The following is a 24917-nucleotide window of genomic DNA, read 5'->3' on the forward strand; positions in this document are numbered from 1 at the left end:
AAGTTTCCGCGCTAGATTTTGAAATATAGAATAACTGATAAAAATTTAAAATACAACAACATATTGCTCAGTAATAAGCGATAATTTCAAGTGTTCTCTGCTGCTTTTAGTGGTAATTGGGATATAGAGAGTTAAATATTTTTTTTATTGATTGGTAGTACCTATATTTATATATGATGCGCCCGCCGCAGCTCCGCCCGTAGTGTTCTTGTAGGCACCCTCATATACTTTGTTAACGGTGTAATAATAAGCCCTTACAAACAATCAAAGTTACAAAACTTTATCTCTTAATAATATATATAGTAAGGAAGTAGGTAAAAACAAAACGTTTTTCATGCAGTCAATATTTAAAAACTTAACGGGTTACTATGTTTGTCAATCAGGAAATAAATTTTTTTTACTAAACTTTGGTATTACAGAACAATAAAATTGAAATTGTTGATATTGACTACTAAAACCGTTAAGCCATAAGTTACTGATATTTATAGTAATGTCAGTTTGCGATTCCATCGCGTCATAAAGTGTTAGTTTAATAGAAATAATTATTGAGAACTATAATGTAAATGCTTTTAACGTTACGAATAAATTATGGATTGTGTGGAGGAAAACCTATTGACAATATGAGGGTTTTTTGTCCATTTTACATTGGTTGTTAGAGGAATCAATAGAAAGTACTGAGTACTTATTATTATAGCCAATAAATTTGGATTTCTGCTGCTGTTTGTCGAGAATTCAAAAACAAGTTAGCACACGATGAACAGTTTTATAAATGTCATAAAATTTTGCCCTACAATAAAAACAAATATTTCATGAAAAGACTGCAATTCATATAGTTAATAAGTAATTAATATGAATATAAAATATTAATCTTCAGATATAATCTCGAGCCCCGGTATATGATGTGAGATATATAAAGGATCATTCAACAACGTGACACTATTCTCAACATAGCAAATCGGTAGAGAAAAGCTGGTTATAAATAAAATAGTTTAGCAAATAGTGTACCGTAAATAACATCGGACTGCAAACGTTAGTCCACGCCGGCGCGCCTGTTACACGGCATCTAGACCCGTGACAGGCGCGAAATTTTACATACACCGCCTCCAATAAATTGATATTCTAGACTCTGGATATCGCTCTCCTATATTTCAGAGAGGCAGGACCTAACATAAATACGATTGGTTCCATGCAAATATAAGCAGGACTCATAAAATTTGGAAACAGGTATTAAATTTAATTGAACCAATATGGGAGAAATTTATGAATTTTAAAGAATGCGCCGACAAAACATGAGATATTGTTTTATTATTATAGGCAATAACCTCATCAAAATATTTGTTCAGAAAAGTTCGCATACCGGTCTATGAACTCTTATAATTTGGTAAACTATGCATAACGTAACAACATTTATTAGCATAATGACCCACGTTATGCAACCCAATGATAGGGTTAGAGCACAAATAAGGGTAATTTACACCACACGTCTCGGCGCCGATGCGAGGCTTGCCCGCCCATCACTTCTAATTGCTATGTTTGACGTGATAACAGTCAGGTATAAAATAATTTGGTTACTGTTAGATACTTTTTATTATTTCACTTTGCATATTGTTATCTTGTCTGTGAAGTGTTAAATTATAGTGTTAAATAGACATGGGATCATAGTGTGAAGCTGTCCGTCAGAGGAAGATATGTAGGTTACATTATTGTTGAAAAAACGAAGTAAATGAAGTACTAAATCTATGTCAAAAAAGTTTCCTGATAAGAAGAATTGATCTATCATGGAGCTTATTTCAACTACTTTTATTTAAGTACCTACCTATAGGTACTTCGAATTATCTTAGTCCATCATAATACATTTTGTGTTATTAGTTCGTAAAATATTTGTGTATTTTCTTAATTAGTAGATTTTGCCTCTCACCGTAAGAGCATCGGTTAGTATTCAAACTAATATACATAACTTTGAAAAGAGGTCATAGGTTCATGACCGAGGTGAAATTTGAACCTGTCCCTTTTTGCGCATCACGCATTTTAACCAAGCACCTTACCGATTCGACTATTGACGCTCTGTAAATAAGGTATATGCTTAAATTTTGATCTCGAGTAATGAAATTTACCGTGCACTGTAAACTTTGATATATGCAGTCGTGCAATAGCTGTGCAGAGTTTGAAAACGATGATGATGAGATTACATGCAACATATCATCTCAGCTATCTTGTCAGCCCCAACTACCTAGTTCTATGCTGATCTATGAAAATGATAGTCATAGGTAATCGATATCCATCTAGTTCGCTCAATAAGGAAATGTGTACGCGGACAGAGTGCCCTGCGCGAAGTGATAGCGTAACTTTCTTAGTCTACATAGAACAGACGCCGCTTTAGGTTTTCAGAGACCTATCAAGGTGTCAAAGAAAAAATAAATGAATAACTTAAAACTGCTTTCAACAAATTTGAATGTAGAACCCGATCCCAAATTCCGTATAATATAATTCCGTATTCCGTATAATAATTATTGTTTTAAAACGATTTTTACCTCTGCTCTTGGCGTAAGTATTTTCCTATCCGTTCTTTCCTTGATGCAATGATTAATGTTTAAAAATAATAATAAATCACATTTTTACAACAAACTATTTAGCCTCATTAAGCATATTATATGATATACTTACATACCTATTGATGTCCACAAATTGTGTTATAAATAATCGGGTGAAACTATAAACTAGATTTAAATTATCACCATGCTGTATGAATGAAAGTTACTCAAAGGTCACCGTTAATACCTTACTCCATCCCATCGCCGCTTCTAGCTGCGGTTACCGACTACATGCCGACACTCCACTAGACCATTACTCTGCGGTATTTTACCGTAAATACAGCTATTTCCATAACTAAAGCAAATAAACGCAATTTATCGAAATTTAATTCGACTGTTCCACAGTTCGCTCGTACAGAACGGATAAACAGACAGAAAAACGGTTTTTACGCCGTGAACAAATCAATTGGTGGCCACGATTTCCATAAAAACTGAAGAAAGAAATTAATCGGATTTGGTTTTGAGGGTTCCGAACGAATTGTACACAAAATAATTGTTGTTTTGGCATGTACCTATTTTGTTGAAAATTACGAGATGAGAAAATATTTATTTCAATTTCATTTAGAATTTAGCATATAGTAAATATGTTCTTGTGTTATCAACTTTTCTATTTTCTTTCACCATTAAGATTTTATAATAGAACCTGAAGGCAATGTTTATCCAAAATGATGCAAAGAAAATGCATCAGACAGAAGATATGGCATGTTAATGTACAGTCCACATATGTATTTATATTATAGACACTTAATGAGATTGACGAAAACAGTCAAGCGTCATAATACAATTAATGTCCAATTTCTCCGTTTTGAGATACTGAACCCTAACGAGTAGTGAACGGTAAGAATAAACGGAGTGCAGTAGCCATAAAGTTTTTTTTCGTGTTAGTGAAAGTTTTGGTCGAGTTCCCGTGGTAGTGACCGTAATCTGAGGTACACACGCGAACAGACAGACAATAGGACAATACACTAGTGCATGGTAATGAAAGCACTTGCATTTTTGTCTTTTGGACACGATCTGTGGATACTTTCGTGTGGTCAATTAATTTTCATGGTTCGGTTTAGATATTAGTCGAATGGAAAATATAAAAGTCAAACAAATACTTTCTACGTTCTAATTGTGAGAAGACTAACGAGACCAAGATATTTTATATTTTATCGTCACGAATAAACCCAGAGATCATATATGACAGACGATAACTAACTTTGCAACTCAGCCGAATTTTTCAAAAGTCCAAAAGGAAAATATTTTATATTAAAGCAAAATAACCTTTTGAAAAATTAATGTTTCTTTTATTATGACGTCATTGACGTGAAGAGACTTCCTCGGAATCATATCTTTACCAAGTAAAAAAATTAAGTTGCCGAGTAAAGAAACGTAACAAACATACAAAAAAAAAGTACTCCCTATTTTTAAACTCGTCTGAAATAACTTACTTTCAGTGAGGTGGTTGAACGCCGTGACGTCATCGTTGAGGCGGCCCTGCATGCGGCGCAGCTTGGTGCTCAGGTCCCGAGTGTGGAGGAACAGGAACAGGGTGCAAGATACCGCCACCAACGCCACAAGTTCGCTCGTCCTGTGAACAAAATGCAGTTTAGAAGAGAGTCTTTATTATTAACACAAATTAGAAGCATATTAGCACCTCCCTTAGTTTTATGAAGATTTTACTGCCAGCTAAAATACCTACGTTTCTCTTTGTCAAAAATAACAGTAAAAAGAATAAAAAAATAAATTCACATTTGAACAAGTGAATCAAATCTGGGCGAATGGCCACCCCGCATGAATGGAAATTTATTTCTTATCCCTAAAGGAGTTATAAGGGTTGGTTGGAAGTGACAATATTTGTTCAATCCCACGTTTCATCCCAATGGCTTTCGTTAACGTAAAACGTAATAGCGTAAAATCGACTTTCCATCAGCTATTTTCATAAACCCTATTAAAGGTATGATATGGAAACAACTACATTCTTTATCAAAGCCCAGAATTAGTCTGAGCCAAAAAAATGTAACGTTGTGTTGTAAATATAGAGCTAGGTATTTTGTTTGAAAGACACATTAACTACTGTCGTTCTGCTGTTACAGTTTCCTGCTATTAGAACCATCAGTACCTACTTATGTGATATTAGTACCTAGTTATGTGAATTGCAACCCGCTTATTGTTGTGATAAAGTCATTATTGCACAATCCATCTAACGACACGCTATGTCATCATCATAGTCCGTGCTCACCCTAGAACAATGAATTTTATTAACAAAATAGTCTGTTCCTCCAACCTAAAATCTCATATATATAAAAGAGGTAAGTGGAGTTACAGTCGGTTTTATTCGGTCAAACGATCGAGCATGTAAACGCGAATTCCTATGAGATTTTTCCTATGAGAGAGTACCGAAAGCTATAAATATTTAGTCCCACGGACATGATATTGATAATGCTTTGTTTCCATGAAATTTCAGAAATTTTACATTGTTTCTACGGGTGGGTTTCATTCTAACAAGCTGTCAAATCTTAGGTGAACCAAAACATTACAAAATTTTGTGTCAATAGCTCTGTCCTTACTGCGTGGTTGGCCTAAGGTCTCACGCTAAGTAGCCGCTATCTGAACGTAACGACCTGATTCAAGGCAAATGCTTGAACCGCTGACCCTCCGTCGGCGTCTGAGTTCAAACACACAGGTTCCGTCTATGACCTAGCCCTTAGCCTTAAATTGAACCATCACACTCGCTTGTTAATGTTGGTAGGAAGTTACTTCGCATTCCTTATCTGTTAACTATTTTAGTATTTTTTTATTAATATTTGTTCTATATTCCGTTGCAGTTTTACCGCTTACTTATACTCTCGAAAGCGACAACGTATGTATATTTAATATTTAAAATTAACCTGGTTTGCCTAGTGTCGTCCTCCATGGAGTAGATCTAGTGGTAGTGAAGCTGGTGGATTTATGATGACCACCAGACGATCCAGGGGGGTCGTATCGTTATAATAACAAAGAATAGTTTTAGTCGTTCGATAGCCTGTACTATATATAGAAAATGAACTCGAAATTTCAAAATTTCGAGTTCATTTTCTATATATATTTCAAATTTGGAATAATTATAATAATCAATTAAAAATTTCACATGGATATTAAAATGACTCACGATTATATCCCTAGCTCAAAACCAACACGAATTCGGTTCGCTTTGTCTGTCTGCTCCAGTAAAGCGCGAGAACTAACGGGTTCATATTCCTAGTACGCCATTATCGCGTCACTGCCATCACGTTGCATTGCAAACAAATGCGCTTACAAATGTACCGTAAACTTCTTTTTTAAGTTCATCAGAAGAGGCTAAAGTAGGTTTGCTATTTGTCACCAATTTGTAAAGTCTGAATGAAAAACAGTGACAAGGTAGGTCTTTCAAAAGGAGCCAAATCATTGAAAGATATCCACAAGTGAATTTTTATTGGTTAAGTAAATTTTTGCAGCGTTTTTGGTTAAGTAAAGTAAACAAAAGAACCGTGTGGTTTCCTGCACTTGACAATAGATTTGGTGATTCTTCCTGTAGGCAATTGGCTAGCAAGTTAGCTATTATTATTTAGATCTCAATTCCATCATTTAGCCATTCAGCTGAACGTAGCATTTCAAGACTGTTGGCTCCATCTTCCCCGCAGGGGATATAGACGTGAATATATATGTATGAATATCAAAACAATCAACATTTAATTCAATAGACCTTTTTGGGTAGGTATTGTTCAAACTAGAAACAGAACTTGAGTAACCTTTATAAATGGAAATAATTTGAAGAAAGTAAAATCCGACTAATTTACGTATAACCAAATCGGTTTATTGGTAATTCCACGCTGTTCTATTGATGCGAGACATGCTAACTTTCCCATTATACTTTTTAGTAATTTTGATTCATGCAACATTAGAAAGCTGTAATTAATTTTGTGCATGTATCCACCTACTTTTTATAGTACTCTATGGTATAAATATGCTTAATGGTAAGGTTCTTTATCTTGAAAATAACACCTTACATAGATAAAATAAGAAAAGGAAATTTAAAAAATAGAAAACTTTTTAAAATTGTATTTAAGTCGTTAAATCTGAGACATTAATAGACAAATCTTTATTTTTTTTAATTCTCACCCTCCATCACAATGCTTTAGGGCTTAGAGTCTGCTTTCCGACCATTTTCCTTCCACGTATTCCGGTTCGTAGCGTCTACAGTTTTAAGAATATTTGCACGCAAATCATCTTTCGCGATGTCAAGCCAGCCTTTTGGTTAAACATATAGCAGGAAATATAAGTTCACGAACAATAACATAAAACATGAGATTACGAGTTGGTATACCTAATTAAATTACGTACGTACTTACAAATTACAACTATTGTTTATCGGTGGCCATAAAGAACGGCTCTCACGGCGAATAGAATGTACCCGAGGCATTGCAGACATAGAATTTATATTCAATTACCTATGCCTACATTGTTCAGCATATTTCCAAGCATACTTCGCTTTTACCGGCCTTCCTACTCATAATTTTTATCTCGCTTGCCATCAAGTCCACGCATTTTATGTTAAATTGCAGTGATACATTTCCATAATATCAAGGGGTACTAAAACAGCTAATAAATATAACCCATAGAGTTTTGAAAAGACTCGAAAGCTATGTTTAGCCGAATGGCTTCTTCAGATAAATGATTACTTTTAAAGTTAGTTTTCATAGCAGGAATTTCAAACAAGTTGCAAACATGTTGTCTTCCGTGAAAAATCATAATTATTACAAGGAAAAGAAGTTTCATCTTCTACAAAAACGAATTATGAACAAAATACAATATTAATGGCACAAACGGTGGAGTGTAAATGCCTCTGTCAATCTGAAAACAGACTGGATTCAATTTAAAAACAGTGCAGAGTTCGACAACAGACACGAATTGGAAGAACAACCTTTCTAAAATGTCAACTGTTAGACCAGGGTTAAATATAACCCGGGTTTAATAATCTTTTCCTTGAAAAACGAACTTCGGTAGTAATTGCAGAGTCTATGAGACGTGTATTTATTTACGATACTACCGCCCATTTCTCATCGTAACATTTTAGTTTGGCTTTACTACCACAAAATACGAATCTTAAAAGCTGTCGTAAAACATTATATAAAAAGGACATCGCAGGTCCTAGGAGGTCCTATATTTATGCCTTAACGTATAACTCATACGTACATACATAAAATCACGCCTCTTTCCCTACGTAAATTATGGCTAGCGATAAAAGGCCTCTACCTTTACTACAAAGATGATCCTTTCACATTTCGGCTTTCTAGACTCAACCTGACGGTCGTAATAGCAATTTAATACAGTCTCCGCACTACCTAAATTATAGCTTGAAACCTTATCCTAGTATACCGTTTAATTTGTAGTAACAACTCAATTTTATTTTAATATTCTTTATACTCGTATATATTTTTGATGCTTAATTTTTTTCCCTTAGGTCTTATAATTTTTTACCTAAGTAAACTACTCTAATTGATAACGCCAGAATAGTCATTATGCATAACGTTTACAATACCGTCTAACCTGTTGTATCATAATATATTTTTCATATTAAGACGAAAATATATATTGTTAAGTTACGAGGTAACTTTTAATTTGGTAACATAAACTGTTATTCTGAAAAGCGTTCGCCGCAATGAAGTCTTTTCTTTCTTTTTTTATTGACTCAAATTGTATTTTTTTTAATAATAAAACGTACTTATATAAATATAGTATGTAGAGCTTTTGCGTGTCAAGATAAATCTTATTAAGTAAACGGTGTCGGAGGTAGGCAATCCGGCGCGAAATCGCCTTATCATACAATTTATGGCTGGGCAGGTCCAGTTAGGTTCCGTGGTTTATGTTCTGAAGGAAACTATGAGGTACTGAATCTATATAGAAAATAACATTTAATGTTACTTTTATTTCAGTTACATGTTACGTGATATAAACTTACAATGTTTTTTGTGTATTCTTGCCTATTTAAATGTATAACGTAATTTATTATGTAAGTTAAAAAGAAATAATATAAACAAATAAATTTAATAAAAAACTATAAAATAAAAATTATTAATTATAAGAAATAAAAATATATTGACCTATATGTATTCGTTCAATTTGTAAGCTTGTTCTATTAGGTATTAATTGTTATGCTCTGTCAATCTTGAGACTTGAAAGTGAATAAAATAGAAAGTAGCATTTATTTCTGCAAGTGGTATGGATTTTAACCGTATATGCGACGTGGGTAAGCGCTCTAAGTGGTTCTTTATGGGGCCAATTGGGACTTTCAAAAGCCATATAAAGGGTACCTTTATTGTACAACAAAAGGACGCAAACACAAGCACTTTAGTATTCCATATATCCAGAAGGGACTGTATAATTTTAACAAGAATACGTGTTTTATTTGTGGAAGTCATATTACTTTAAACTATCGGAATGATGTGTGACTGTTTTTTTCTCTTCACGTTAGTATGTAGAATAATTAAGTTACATCCCAACGAACTGGATTGCATGGCACCACGAAATAAGAGAATGAAAACTACAAACCTGCGTGAAAACACAAGCTATATACGAGATACCTCGATTGGTGCTAACGACGGTGAAATTAATTCACACTTTGGGTCACTGGACCGGTTAATAAATTGCGAGCGAAAACTACATCTCATTTCTCGCCTAATCTGTTGGAGACACTTCATTGAAAATAGGTAATTTACATGCGGTTGCAACAAAAATGTTACCTACTCAAAAATTTCCATAGCAATTATATGGGATATGGCAGTATCGGTACTACTTTCCATCATTTCAAAATTCTTAATTTTGGCAGAAATCAAGGAATAAATTCAAGAAAAAACACTACTAATCAATATCGCGCCGTCCAGTTTAAAAATAGCCCACATTACAAATCAATTCAACATTGCGCTGACCAGTACAAAAATAGCATACATTATAAATTGTTTTTTATTTTTTTTTAATTTTAAAAATTTTTAATTTTAAAAACTTTATTGATATTAAAAACTATTTATAAAAGAAAATTAATGATGACTGAATGCCATCAATGCCAAGTAGACGTTCCTTAGCAAAATGCCGTTTAGTTTTTATCTTTAAAATCAAATTAATCGCACTACGATCAATCAAAATAGCCGTATTAATGAAATGCTACAATTTTAATTTACGATTTCTCCCATCTTTTACTGATCTTCTAAATAGTATTACTTTTTTTCACAGTAGATGATTGTATAACTATTTTTAAGGAAATGTGCTATTTCAATATTCGAAACAGCTTGAATTTTTTTTTAATAACTCCGTAAAATACGGATAGTGTTTTTCACAAGGTTATAAGACTAAGATTTGTTTGGATATAAGGCCACATTTTATTAGATTTGTAGACAATCCTACCTGAATAATAAAATGAATTATTTACTCGTAAAAGAATTCACTCGCCAAAGATGAATAGCAAAGTGTAATGAACTGCCGGCGCTTGCGGCATTGTAACTCGGTACTTGATAATAAAAAAGCCTTATAAATATATCCATCGTATAAATAATAACCAATGACACCGTCTTCTACTCACAACGACATATAAAACTTATTTATAGATTTAACGATTCAATCAGGAATGTGACCTGTGAATGTCTTAAAAACGGGAGATGTTAGAAGAACGCGTTGTCGAGTGTGTATGAAAAAAATAATAAGTGGAAGAAGCGGGACAGGTCTGCAGGAATCGTAGCAAGTTGTAATCCATATAGTCTCTTCCTATCCAATGGGAAACAGGCGTTATGGTATGTATGAGACATGTAAAGGACAAGGTGATATGGGTGCAAAATGAAAGCCGAGATGCATGTAGACGGCTAAAGGCCAGGCTAGACTTGAACAGATTGGAAAGTAAGGTGCAGCCTACACGACTAGTTACTTTCCACACGAGATGCACTTTCTGATATCAAAACCGCTATAAATATACAACTTTGTGCCTAATAGCTCGGATGCGCTCGACCAGCTTACCTTAATGACCGTTGGTCAGCTAATTTGTAAAGTGCTGCCTTACTTACATGTAATAATGTAGTTTATGATTCATTACACAATTATAGTATCAATTCGACAAGAAATTATCTTCACGCATCACAGAGTAGTGGAAAATTTGGTCTTACTTACTTTTACCTAGAAACTGCGTCGTATTCAAGCGGTAAGGCACTTTTAGCTTAGTCAAGGGTTTGCGCATCGCGCTTTCCTAATTTGATTGAAAAGAATGTACCATAAAGACATCATACATATAACATCTTATGCATATGGAAATAATTCGCATGTTTTATTTATAAGGGCACCATCTTTCACATTCATATCTATGCCTAAAATGGTTAAAGTAGGTAAAATTAAGCTATATCTAAGGTCAGATAAAACAATGATAAATTTTATTGTGCGTCTTAAAATGGGTATATTTTATAATTTATTTTTTGAGAGGAAAGAGTTCAAACAGCAAGAAAAGGTTGTTAACTTAATTCTTATGCCAGCGCAGCCAGTACTCAAACCGGATACTAAAGTTGTATGACGATAGTTTTATTTCATTAAACTGTACGTACTTTGGAAAGTAGATCACGATGACAAACGAGTGAGAAAATGAATCGCGGATAGGGATCTCACGCTTATTGTTGTTCGTTTAGTTTAATATTTAGTTCGTGACTATTTTGGGAGCACCAAACTAGTCATGGACAATATTTCAAAGTTTAGAACCTTTAGGTACCTTTTCCAATAAAATTCTGTATGTGGCATATATTCATTACCGATAATAAAAAATAACAGAGTCTACTTTTTAATTTCACGAATGTTAGATATTATGAGAAACACTTTAACGTTCCACGAGACATAAAGATAAAATTTTGCACAAGTAGCATTTAGCACTAAACAATAGTTTATCGCTATAATTAGATACTATTCCCTTCTTACATAAATCCCCACTTAAATATTAGTCCCTATCCTACTTAAAACTAAAGTTGGTTCCTTAAACATACAATTAAAGTAAATTCCGGAAGACTCTCACAACTTAAAACTTGGCAGATATCATTATAACTGATCTTCCTGCGCGCTTGGATTTTCTAAGAATTTTCTCAAGCTTGAACGGCTACCAAGCTGGATGCTAATGGCTAATTAGCTGTGCACATTTAGTTATTCGGAGTAAAGACGACCTTTATGGCGAGCCGGATAGCTGCAGCGCTACTGTTACCACAGACATAGTGTAAGCTAGATACTGCCTGTTCATCTGTGTGAAAAAAACGCTTAATTTTTTGGCTCACTGTGACATCAACAGAGCGAAATAAGGGATGAGATTCAAGCCAATCGGGATATCCTGATAAAAGACTCTTGACCTGATCTTTAATCAGGATGTCCCGATTGGCTTGAATCTCATCCCTTATTTCGCTCTGTTGATGTCAATCGAGACGTCCTGATAAAAGATCAGGTCAAGAGTACTCTAGACCGACAAACTTGCATCAAGACAGTTATGAATGTAGAAGCGAAATAATTTGCAGGGACAGTGGTAATTCGAAATATGTAGTCTCTGCCTACCCCTCTGGAAACGAAGCGTTATTTTATTTTTTAAGTATATTTGTATCTGATAACATTTAAGAAGATTCTACTTATGGGGCTCCTTCTTACACCAATATATTTGTAATTCTAGTTACGTCACTATGTATAAGGAATAAAACAATTCCGGAAAGAGGTTCCTTGGACACGCCACACACACACACTTTGGCACGCCAGGAACTTTTTTACACGTGCTGGTTCTAGGTGAATTTATGTCCGTGTATGTGAGTATTATAACTCTAATTATGTGACATAGTAACACGGGAATGGTATGAAATTATAGTGTAGTATCATAAAAGATTAATTCGATGTTGGTTTTACTGTTCAACATTTATTTTTACGATACTACTAATTAAGCTTTATAGGTAACTTAATTTGTTAGAGTTAATGTTTTATGATATATTGTTAGTTAGGTAACTACTTATTAAATGATCTTAATTAAGCTTTATTTGCCTATAATCATCAAATATCAATGAAATTCTTATGTTAGTTCGTCTGACTATCTATTTTTAGATATTTCTACCTATAAATAATCAGCCTATAAATTAAATCTTGACAGATAGATGCACCCCATATCACCTCACCAAAGTTACGTGATTGTCAATAAAATTTGAATAAAATCTAAATCAACATGCACCTATGTTAAACTTGTTTCTGAACACCGGACTCACGTAATCCAAAGAAATGTATCCATTAGCCGGTCATTGGAAATACAGTATTTTAATACATGCGAATAATCGTCGAGAGCATCCTCTCACTTTCTACAGCCGTGGGACGCATAAGCTTTTATGATACATTCTATAGAGTGACCACGTGACCGCCCAATCTAACCACTTTTACTTTCAAACCTCTCATCTCCACAGGTAAACATTCGTGACATCATGTGTTACGCGAGACGATTTTAAATTGTATCTTATACGTTTAGTAGTTCAAAGCTACAGAAAATATTGTGGAAAGCGGAAATGACGCAATGTGGATACTACCAGTGCATGTTTAATTTTCCATAAATCGTTATTTTGCATGTTCCGCTTTGATAGAAACTCGATCACGTGAAGAAGTGTTGTATAATTTGTATTGATTGATGATCTTTTTTATTTAATGCTACTTAGAAATTTTGAAAGGCACAGCTTTTAATCGCCACCGAAAAAGTTAAACGCCTTTATGCCTACATTTGTCTGTCTCTAGTGTTGAAGTAGAACGAAGCAAAGAGACGTTTCAGAAGCGCTTCAAATATTCTGAAACATTAATAATATAAATCTGCCCTAACTAAAACTTATTTACAAAATTTTAATAGGATCCAAAATTCATCGTTTAAAGACTGTATGAATTACATACATATATATTACCTGATAGATAAAAATTAAGATGATATACAAGCTAATCTACTTTAAACTGTAAGAAAAACAAGATATTAAAGTCGGAAGGTGAAACCTAAAACGCAAACATGAGAGAAAGATAGAGATTTTAAACAAAATTCAAAGCAGACAAATACTAATTCTATACGCACATTTATTCAAAATCACATCACCGATGTGCCAGTAACCCACAAGAGTGATTTACCGCACGATAACCTGCGAGCGGCGCGCGAGTGCCACTTGTCACCGGAATGACGAGCCGAGGCAATGTCACCACAACAATGACGATGTCAGTGACGTAACAGTTCCCACAATGGTGGTATGTTTGAGCGCTACTGTGTCATATCCGCGACGTTACACTCGTCTGAACTCACGGGGCTTGTACACATAACAAAATGTTTGGAGCGATACACATGTAATAACCTCTTGTTCCGAAACCTGTAAGTAGTTTCAATCCTCGGGATTTGCGAGTTGCATCGGGTTGCTTGTATACATACGACCTTTAATAATACATGGGTAGATTTATCGCAGGACATGTATAATTTGGGTTTATTTATCGACCGATATTTATCTCCTAACTCACGAACCAATTAAGAAATAACGCGGCGCGGCAACGGACGACACCTTTGCTCCAGTCTAGTATGGCATAAAAACCACGCTTAGTCAAATAATTTGAAAACGTAGCTTATTTTATTTAATACGTTTTGGAAACAATATAATTATGTATGTATAAATTGTAGACATTTTTTTTCAATTAACGTTCTTGTCGAATTAACGTACACCGACTTCAGAGCAAAACCTCGACTAGTTTAAAATATATCATTGCTTTCTCAGACGACTAACTGTTTATCTAATAAAACCAGCCCAATTCTAATTGCATTTAAGTAAATAAAAAATACGTAATCGTCTACTGATATGTAGATTGTTAAAATACGATTTCCGACCAATTATGCGCACGCTTTGCAATTTGAGCAAACAATAAGTAGCATGCATGTGTGCACGCAGCTTTATAAAACTACATATTGTTATGTATATGTACTAACGAATACTTCTTCTGTCTTCAACTGTTCTTAAAAATACAATTTAAATTCGATCACTTACAGTATTTGCCATCAAATTGTGTTTATTTGATGGCATAAACTCTAAGTGATCAGTTCAGTCATCCTTTATTAGTATCGTCATAGCCATAGGTAAAATGTCTTTGACTTCAACATTTAAAAATGACTTGTTAATTTTAAGAAATACTACGATCAAATAATCAATTTAGGTACCTAATGCTATTTTTTTCCCTAATTAAATATTTTTATCTACAAAATTCATTCCGATTGACATGGACATAGCAATAGGTGAATAGTTCCGTTAGCAAATGGTCATTGAACACACATGACCACAGATCGCTTCGGTTCCCATAGGTAAAGTCCCATATAATTTTGCCGTGCATACCGTTGCGTTTCGTGAAATTACATAACTGCGGCCAATCATTGACATTGAGCCGTGGCTTATTTCATAATGTCAATTTATTCCGGCGGTTCGGCCGAATTACATGAACTAATGATATGGCAAATGGACCTTATAAAATGGATATTCATCATACATTAACCACTAAGCAAGGTGCAACAATTGTCATTTCTACCGTAATGCATATGCCTGCTTATTACACATAATTCGGACTTTATATCGACTTCTAAAAAGTTTTCAAACCTCAAAGCCAAAAGTTTTCAAACCAAAGCAAATCGACAGTATAATTATTGAAAAAGGAAATATTTTGTATCTCTTAGCGTATCTCTTAGCGTGACAATGCTAAGTTGTGTTTTGTATTTATTAGCACAACGGCTGAGTACATTATATTAGCACAATAACTTAAAAGTTTCAATCAAATATTGAAGCTTTATATTTGTTGGATTTCAAATTTTGTTAATAAAAACAATATTTCAACTTAGATAACATTCCATACATCCTTATATCATACTCATAATGAAATTGCTTCACCTGCCTACTGATAGCGAGGGACACTATCCGGATTAATTTGTAGATAAAAGTACAATGTGATCGATTCGGCTGCAAACTGGGTGTCAAGTATAGGTATACAAAGATAATGCAAGTACCAAAATATGTCTATAATTTTATATGGTATCGATAGAGCACTGGCCGCTTATTCGAGTTATTCTTTACATTAGTTTGGTCTAACCAATGCTCTTTTGGCAAGGGAAGCATTGCAGGTAAACCTGCATACATTTACAAATAACGTGTAATCATTTTTAAAGCTAGATGAGGTCTTCTGCAACGTTGCAGTAGTCAGACGAGAGTCGCATCGTGTGAAAACCTGACTTACTAATTTTACACCTGAGTTACACAGAAAATTGAGAAAGCTACGGGATCTTATATATTATGAGTATATAACATCAGTGGAAAATTTTTTGACATTTGATGTTCTGATACTATTGGTACAGACTACAAAATATGAAAAAATATTCCACTGTGAATCAGTAGCCCTTATACTATTCAATCGCATCGCATCCCATGACATGCAGAAGAAGACATCACATGGTTTAAAAAAAAATAAAAAACCTAAGTAATTTTTAAATTTATCATTAATTAAATCTCGCTCTTAATGTCGCACAATAAAATTTTAATAACTCAGTTTAAGTAAGTCAGCTTATCACTACAAGAAATGTGTTTTAACTGTCCAGTCACAATCCCGTTATAGTAGTTACAAACCTCAAAATATAATGTTTATATTTCCATGAATTAAAAGTTCTGTTTGCGCCAAATACAGTTGTATTTTATACTGCCTTTTTCCATTTCACTGACCGCGTTACGCGCGAAGCTAACAGATTAATCTATTGTGTTATGATGGTACGTAATAGCGAGTGTACAGATACTACAAAAAAATCATATGTCGATAAAAAAACTTTACAATAATTGTGTTTGATTATATTTTTGGTTGATTTTGGGCTGTCCCTACGTAATATGTGTTATGTGTAGGGATCGTTACACCTAGATTTTGATTGATCATTCCTAATTTAACTTCGTGTAAATAGAAAACTATACTGCGGCATATGCGAGTACACCACACAAATCTGTCGCAAAAACTCTCTGCTCTTTGAGCGCTGGTCTTGGTTACATTGTTAATTCTCTAAAGAGGAGCCCGGGGTACCTGACCATCAATCTGGATTGGGTAAGTTAGGTTCATACGAAGCGACCCCTGTTTTCCGCAACCTTTGCAGGGGAACCGAACCTATACTGGATCTTTTGTTACACATTCATTTGCATGTGCAGGTTTCCTCACCATAAGAGATCTTAGATAGAGACGAGAGACGGATACAGTGTTGGCTCAGACAGAGCAAACACTCTCGAGAAGACTGAAAGGCTGCGTTTAGCTTTCAACATTTATACCCTCTTTATTTTATACTCTCGGTCAATCAGAAGCAAACTTCACCCGTCCTATACCACTTCATTTGATATCTTCATATTATCTTTCCACACTCAATTACTCTGGAAGCTGTTTAAATTAATCAAGTCCATTTTATTATGTTTGAAGTCACTTGTTCTTTTTATATGGCCTCGTCTCGCTTGATTTGTTTTAACTGAGCAACTCTCCAATACATGTTTTTTTATTATATAAATTTAAAGCATATAAATTAATTTGAGAAACATCCTATCCAGTTGGCATATTTTTAAATAGTTTCTTAAACAGGTAAGTTAAGTATAGATTAAGCAGATATGAAAAATGTAGGTTTTCGTTTGGTATTTCTGAGAAAATGCAAAAGGAAATTTAAGAAATCTACTGAACTAAGAACACAAACTACTGAATGGATAAAAACGTTGTTAACGACAAAAATTTTGAGAAATTTAACAAAAATAACACGAGTCAAATGTTAGTTAATTTTAAACTTTTAATATCTTCTTACGTATACGTACGCTTATAGATTCTCCAACATCTTTTGATGAAACTCCGGCTGCATAAGAAATCCAAATAATGGCTGCTATTAATATTAATAGTAGCTTTAGTTTAATTACCTCTAATATATTATTATTTTTATGCCATGTATGTTTGTTTATACACGGCATGCTGGCATTAATCAAGATTACGTCTCTTAAGTAATATCTACGGCGCTGATGATTCATTTTAAACTGAGATTAAGTTGTTTCACACTTTTTGCCACTCTAATTTATATTTCTTAACGCATGTGTCTTATAATGGATCTTAAACGTGAGTAAAATACAAGCTTATAAGTAGATCTATATAATATGTAGCTAGATTAATATTTTTTACTAGAGGGCAAAAATTCCGAAAAAGGTCTTACCTATGCATGGTAAATTTAAAATCTCTAGATCCAGCGGTTTGGACTGTGCGTTGATGTGAGTCAGTCAATTAATTTATTTTTTTACTTATTATAAATTTGGTTGGGCAAAAGAATAACTTCGGATATTTAAGGAAAAATCGAAATGATTTACAATTACATTCTACTTTTCATTGCGTAAGTATCTTAAATTCCGTAGGCAATATATTTAACTGGGTCATATAAGTTAAACTCGCACTAATCCAAAGGAGACGCGGTTGCATCTCTGGCGTAACATAGATAACAGGTTAAAAGATAAGAATAAAACACATAATTAGTCATTTTATCGTCAGCTAATGACACCTTCTTTTCGTCATTTGGAAAAATATTTATTATTACTTTAGCCGAGGATAGAGCAGGAAGTTATGTTGCATACTCACACATACCCTTACGGGGCAGACAGCGTTGCTCATAAGATACAAAGGCTAGGCAACGCTGGTCATCAATTTACGAACGTTGATAAGATTTAGGTCTTATCTTACCTCTTTCTCTTACTCTAGGGTGAACCTCAAAGATAAAGAGAGAGGGAAATTAAGACGATTGTCTTGTTAATAAGGCTATATACTTAGTGGAAGTGTTAAGATTCAGAGCCTATTTCTGCTTTTAGAATGTTGCTCTCTCGCCCGCTTAAAATCTTTTTGATACTAGAAAGGCAGAAATGTATTCCACCGGCCTGATTAGGGTAATTTATAATGTCTCTTTGTAACTTAACTTACTTTTTAGCTCTTAATTCAGTTCAAATCTGTAGATATACGCAGAATATATTTCAAATTTTATTAAACCTTACAAATATCTTCATCATAATTACGAACATCGCTGCCGAGCTTACAACTCAGTTTTTTAAACCGTAATAAGTTATATTACGTACTCTTTTTTTTAAAAGTGATTTACGATGGTAGAGTATAGTAAAAACGCTTAAGCAGTTAAACAATCTTACGTAACTTCGCTGTCGTTTCGCTATTTTGAAAACATTCTTGAACACTTCAATGAGCAATTCTGCGTGAAAGGCATTTTTATATACATACATACATATAATCATGTCTTTATCCCTTGCGGAGAAAACTGAGTCAACAGTCTTAAAAAGGCCACGTTAAGCTGTTTGGCTTAATGATAGAATTGAGAATTAAAAAGTGACAGGTTGCTAACCTGTCGCCTAAAAGAAGAATCCCAAGTTTATAAGCCTATCACTTAGTCGCCTTTTACGACATCCATGGGAAAGAGATGGAGTAGTCTATACTTTTTCCTATTGGTGCCGGGAACCACACGGCATCTATCTTTACATAATTTTAACATATGATAAACTTCGCAATAGGTTACATTCTGAAATTCATACGTCCCTGGATTAGTTTAGAGTTCTGATGCGACTTAATAATGAGTGGGGTAAGTCAATACAACCCAAAGGTGACGTGCTTCCTTGAAACTCCACTCGCTTATAAGGTAATAAGCACATAATCACGCTTATTTCCCAAGGGGAATGCGTCTTTCAGTTTACTATCTACAAACATCACTGTTTTCATGCAAGCTCATCGGTATTACTCGTACTTCTAAAGTTCCAATATCTGAAAAAGGACTTGTAGTATTTTCTAAGTAAAAGCGTTATACACAAAAAAAATACTTATTAGCAACCAAGAACGTGACAAAAAACGTTACGTATTCGTTTTGGATCTGATCCTTACCCATTAAAGTATATAAAAGCAATTAATCGCCGGCAATGACTGGCCGTCTCGTTCCATTACGCTTTTTTGCCGATTGACAGTGACATGGCGGGCGAATGTGTAAAACTCTTGCAAAACAGCAAAAAGCCAGGGCTGTGTGTGGAATTTTCCTCTTATTAATAAGGGACACAACATCAAATTAACAAAACCATGATAGTTTTTACCCGATAATACAGAATCCCGAAAGAAAATTGAACAAAAGTAGTATAACCATTCCTTATCATGTTAGCATTTAAATTAACAAAAGAATCGATTAAGCATTCAGAATAGTATGATCTTCTGATGTTTTGTACGTAATTGTTTTCCAATCAATGTAAAATCGAGATAAGCCCCGTATCTATAACGGCCTGACATAATCAGTCAATCTCTTGACATATGGTCGGTAACCCTAGCACTCGACTGCCAAATGATATTCATCAGAGATCACCTGTCATAACATTGCGGCTACAAATTAGATGAACATGACGCCCGAAGCACGGACGAAACCATACATTTCAGAATAATATCTAATATATAAAAGAGAACACTGACGGATTGTTTGACATATCAACGGACGGCCCAAATAGCTAAGTTGATTTAAAATAAGACATGTAGGTTCCATATACGGTCTAGCGGTGCACTTTAAAAACACAGATTATTTGCCGAAACTCCCACGGTAACGAATTTTAGCCCGATTTTCCTTTCACGGGTGGTACCGCGGGCTCTAGTAAGACTATAGGCAAAATATAAAAGTAGAATGAATATGTCATCGCACTGGTAGTAATTACCACCAACATCAGTAACTATAAAGTTTTCATATTAAAACTCAATTCTGACTTTTATGTGACAGCTTCATAGCTGATCATATCATATAGTTTCAAATACAATATGTCATTTAAAGTATCATGTATTATTCCGATTTCTATGGGAAAGATAAGTTGAAACTTGAAAGGCACCTGTATAAAAACATGTGGCCCGGTGTTTTTTTTTTCAGGTATCGATGTATGGAAAGCTTATCCATATAACACGTTTTTATCCCTTACGGAATAAACAGGGCCAGTAGTCGCAAAGCTCGAATTTAATAATATTTTTTTATAAATTTTGTGATGTCTTTATTACTGTTATAATCAATTTATTATCATAAAGAGCAAAAAGCAAACATGTCAAAGGAAATGAGTGTTATTTCCTTGTGGTGAGATGTTGAGTGGTCATAGTTTTTGTTGGATATAAATTAAAAAACCAATGTTAAGTAATACTTAAGATAATGTTTGTGCCGATTGTTATCATAAGTAGCGTGTAAGACAGAAACTGCTAAACAATTTTGTTGCGAAAAAAAATAATATATATCTACAGAATTAAAAATACTTTTTTTCATTACTTTTTATTTAATAAACGTATTTCTAGTGGAATCTAAATCTGTATAAATTGCAAAAATGCCTTTAGGCTTCATTTGAAAGATTAGTGTTTCTATTTTATTCGCCCATAAAATCAGCTTGATTATCTTTCATCGCGTCCCGCGATTTTAATGTGCTGCTCACGATATCTTTACCATCCTATTGGCTGTCCAGTAAACCTGATTAAACCTGAATATTTATTTGCTAGATCTACTTAGATTCTGGTTTATTACGACTGAGGAAGCTCGAAATAAATATTTCGTGGCGTAATTCATGCTATATATAATTATAAAAATATCCATCAAATTAATTAACATTTTCAACATACAAACATAAAAAAACGCCTTTCCCAGAGGGGAAGACAGAGTATTTTTCCACTTGCCACGATCTTTGCTTATACTTTTTTAATTACATCAATATACCTACACAACTCTCTTTCAACAAGCTCTGCGTTTGATATCTAAATAGTGCTTTTGGATTTATGATTTTAAGTTTAGGATACCTATTGAAAAATAACATATGAGCTTTTCAAAAGAAAAGACAAAAGGTTTGACTGACTACTAAAAATGAATAATCATCAATAGCTATACCAATATTATTTTTTCCGCTATGATCGATATATCAGAAGATCTCGGCGCCCCGCTGGGCTTTTCCTATGAAAGCAATCGAATGCACCGATATCACAGTAAGAGGTCGACTTGTCTGTATTGTTTTGTGAATGTAGAAGCTTTCTTAAATACCTTAATCTGTTTGTTTATTTGTTTCTGCCAAACAACTTGGGGCGAAAATATATTTTTTTGTTTACATATGTATGGATGCTGTTATTTATTAATTAAATTGATGTTATTTATTCTTTATAACTTATACCAAAAGTTCACATAAACGTGCAATCATTAAAATTGCTGTCTACCTATGACTTGATACCATTTCGTTAGGTATACCTAATATGTACATGTACTTAAGTAATTACTACACTAACCATAACTTTATCAGCTTTAAATAGGCTTGTGGATTTTTTATAAATATTTATGATAACTTTATTACAATTAAGTTATAATAACTCATACAAAATTATAACATTGTTTTAAAAGCTACACTTCTTTAGCTTAGAGCTAATCTTGGGTGGTCTTCAAACCACAAGTAGGAGTACACCCACTAATTCAGTATTATGTAACATGTACATTACTATCTATTCTTTGAAACTAATTACTCTTTTCAATTTGTAGAAAGCTTTCGATTCACTCTTGGTTGAACTAAAATAGTTATTACCTATAAGTATGTACATGCTAACACCAGAATAACACTTTATAGTAAAACCGAACAATGTGCTTATTGAATTTAATGAGACTTATAAAATCTTTTTAATTATACAGCGTTAATTATATAAAACCTAATAACAATAACTTTACATTTGCAAAATACAAATGTTACGGGCTGTTCTTGAATGTATAGGTTTAAGAAAATAAAACCCACGTTGTTCGCCGTCTCCATGTTTATTTCACAATAATAAATTATAAATAATGTATTTATAATAATCATTCACAGAGCACATTCTTAGAAATATTGGAATAGGAATTTCAGGTAAATAGGAATAAAAGTAAAAACCAAACGCCAGTTCTAGAGAAATCTCGTCGGGCGATCAACACGAACGCTCCCGGGACAACTTAATTGGCTATTTATACGAGTGACATCCCTACTGGACGACAAACCATACCTAATTACGAAGAGTCCCACAACACAACTGGGTGACAACTGCCTTCAGATTCACTCAGCTAGCTAGACGAATTTATAGTCTACTGTACAGAAATCTTGTTTCGACTGAGAAATTGCCAATTATAAACTGTCACAAAACAAATCTTGATAATGGGTTAACAGTTTTTTTTTAATTTATGAACTACTTTCGCCTATAGCACTGCCCACTTAAATTAAACCCTGTCTTTTTCCGTACTCCACAATTCAAAATTCAAATTCAAAATTCATAATTCAAAACACACCCACAACAATACTGGGTGACAAATAGCTTCAGATTCAGTCAGTCAGAAGAATTTATAGTCTACAGAAATGTAGTTTGCTAGTTGTAAATCGTCACAAGACAAATTCCATGACATATTTCCGTAATTCAATATGCCGTAGGACGACGTCGTAGTTAATGGACTGTTAGGTGTTAAATTAATAATAATGTATTTATTTGTTTTTGTTTTATGTAACTAATTTTAATTTTATCGACATTTGTTTCCTAAAACAAATAAATTGAATTAGATAAATAAACTTTCATGAATAAAATCTTTTATCAAAATTTTTTGGTTTTTATTTTTCTTGTTAACTATTTTCAAAATCGCTTATGCAACAATTTTGTTATAAAAGTTTGTTTGTTTGAGGAATCTAAATGTCCCCATCTACATTGATATTAAAAAGGAGAAAGATTTATTGGTCATTAAACTGTACCTATTAAAATAATATATCTAAATAAACGTGCCTGAGGACTCCAACATTGAGGAACATCAAATATTCTATGTATCGACATAATTCGTCCAGGTAATAAAACTACAGTTTTACCCGTTCAAAAAGCGACATATTAAAGATAAAACAGTAATGAAAAGTTGCAAAACTAGTTCCATATATCACTGTTCATATTTCCGAATTAGAATATATCTTATTGATATCTGCAAGTTACTTTCGCTGCGCGTGACAGACTGACATACCAAAAGCAGCGCACACGCAACTAATAATCGCGCCATTAGAATCTAATGATCTAAACGTTACGTAGATGTAAGCACGTTTTCTACATGAAAATGAATATTTGAAATTTGTAAATAAGGCTTTTAAAATAATATCTTTATTTATTCTCAAAAGGTATACTAACTAATTAAATTTAAATTCCTTACAGGAGGAAAGTTTAATTATGAGAGAGGTTGGGATGTAACTGAGTTTGTTGCCAGGAGAAGAAAGGACCTTACAGTGTGCTATGAACAGTGGCTGAAGTCAAAGTACAAATACTTAAAGTACAAATTGTGAGTTACAATTTTATGAAGTCTTTTTAAGTTATATTGTAACTAGCTGTGCCCGCGACTTCATCCGCGTGGAATAGTTATTTTGGGCATCATTGAAGCCCTTGAAAAGCTAAAGCCTGTCTCGATAAATGGTCTATTCAACGCAAAAAGATTTTTCAATTCGAACCAGTAGTTCCTGAGATAAGCGCGTTCAAACAAACAAACAAACAAACAAACTCTTCAGCTTTATAATATTAGTATAGATAAGTACGAAAAAAACAAAGTGTTAAGAAACTTGTGTTGAACACAAGCTCGCATGAAGAGAGTGATAAATGTGAGAGAAGTAAGCAAGGATCATGTCAAGTGTATCTCTATCTCGGATGAAGGCATGATTGTAGGTATGTATTAAACAAAATTTATGAATGACACCCAACATGCATAATTGTAGCGAATCGTATGTATTGCGTTTCCTTCCATCCGTCCGACATTGTGTAATATTTCAGAATATTGCTGTTTAAAGCATTTGACTTCTAAATTACATTTGGATTTTCCCCTATTTCTTTAAGGTTATATTACGAAAAGTATTAGTAACGTTCATCCCTTAGAAATTTAAATAAAGGGTTAGATCCCCGTGAATAGATTTATTTTGACATTATGTAAATTGTTATAGGTGCCTGAATAATACAAACTACGAATTAAAATATTGGGATACTGCAAAAAAAACATAACAATATCTCCTATGCTATAAAAAGTGTATGCAAAAAAACTTATCTTTTACAACCGAAGAGAATTAAAAGAAATTCTCAAAAAGTCAACTACCGTGCCTACGAAGGGATATAAATAAAAATTTTGAAACGACACAGTTACTTATAATAATATTTTTAAGAATGAAATATTTTTAAGAATGAAATATTTAAGATACTTTAAAAAACTTAACGGATCTTTTTGGAAAATGGTAATTATCAAATTCT

General features: G+C 33.5%; 1 protein-coding gene across 4 annotated transcripts in view; it reads right to left on the reverse strand.

Annotated features, from left to right (window-relative positions):
- The window catches only part of LOC106135063 (heparan sulfate 2-O-sulfotransferase pipe), a 71596-nt gene that overhangs the window by 27609 nt on the left and 19070 nt on the right, over positions 1-24917 (reverse strand). For all 4 annotated transcript variants that reach the window (XM_060946432.1, XM_060946433.1, XM_060946431.1 and 1 more), the window contains one exon: positions 4025-4164. In XM_060946432.1, coding sequence (XP_060802415.1) covers positions 4025-4164 — 140 coding nt within the window. The remainder of the gene's footprint in view (positions 1-4024; positions 4165-24917) is intronic.

Source organism: Amyelois transitella, chromosome 11 (assembly GCF_032362555.1).
Source record: "Amyelois transitella isolate CPQ chromosome 11, ilAmyTran1.1, whole genome shotgun sequence".
NCBI lineage: Eukaryota > Metazoa > Arthropoda > Insecta > Lepidoptera > Pyralidae > Amyelois > Amyelois transitella.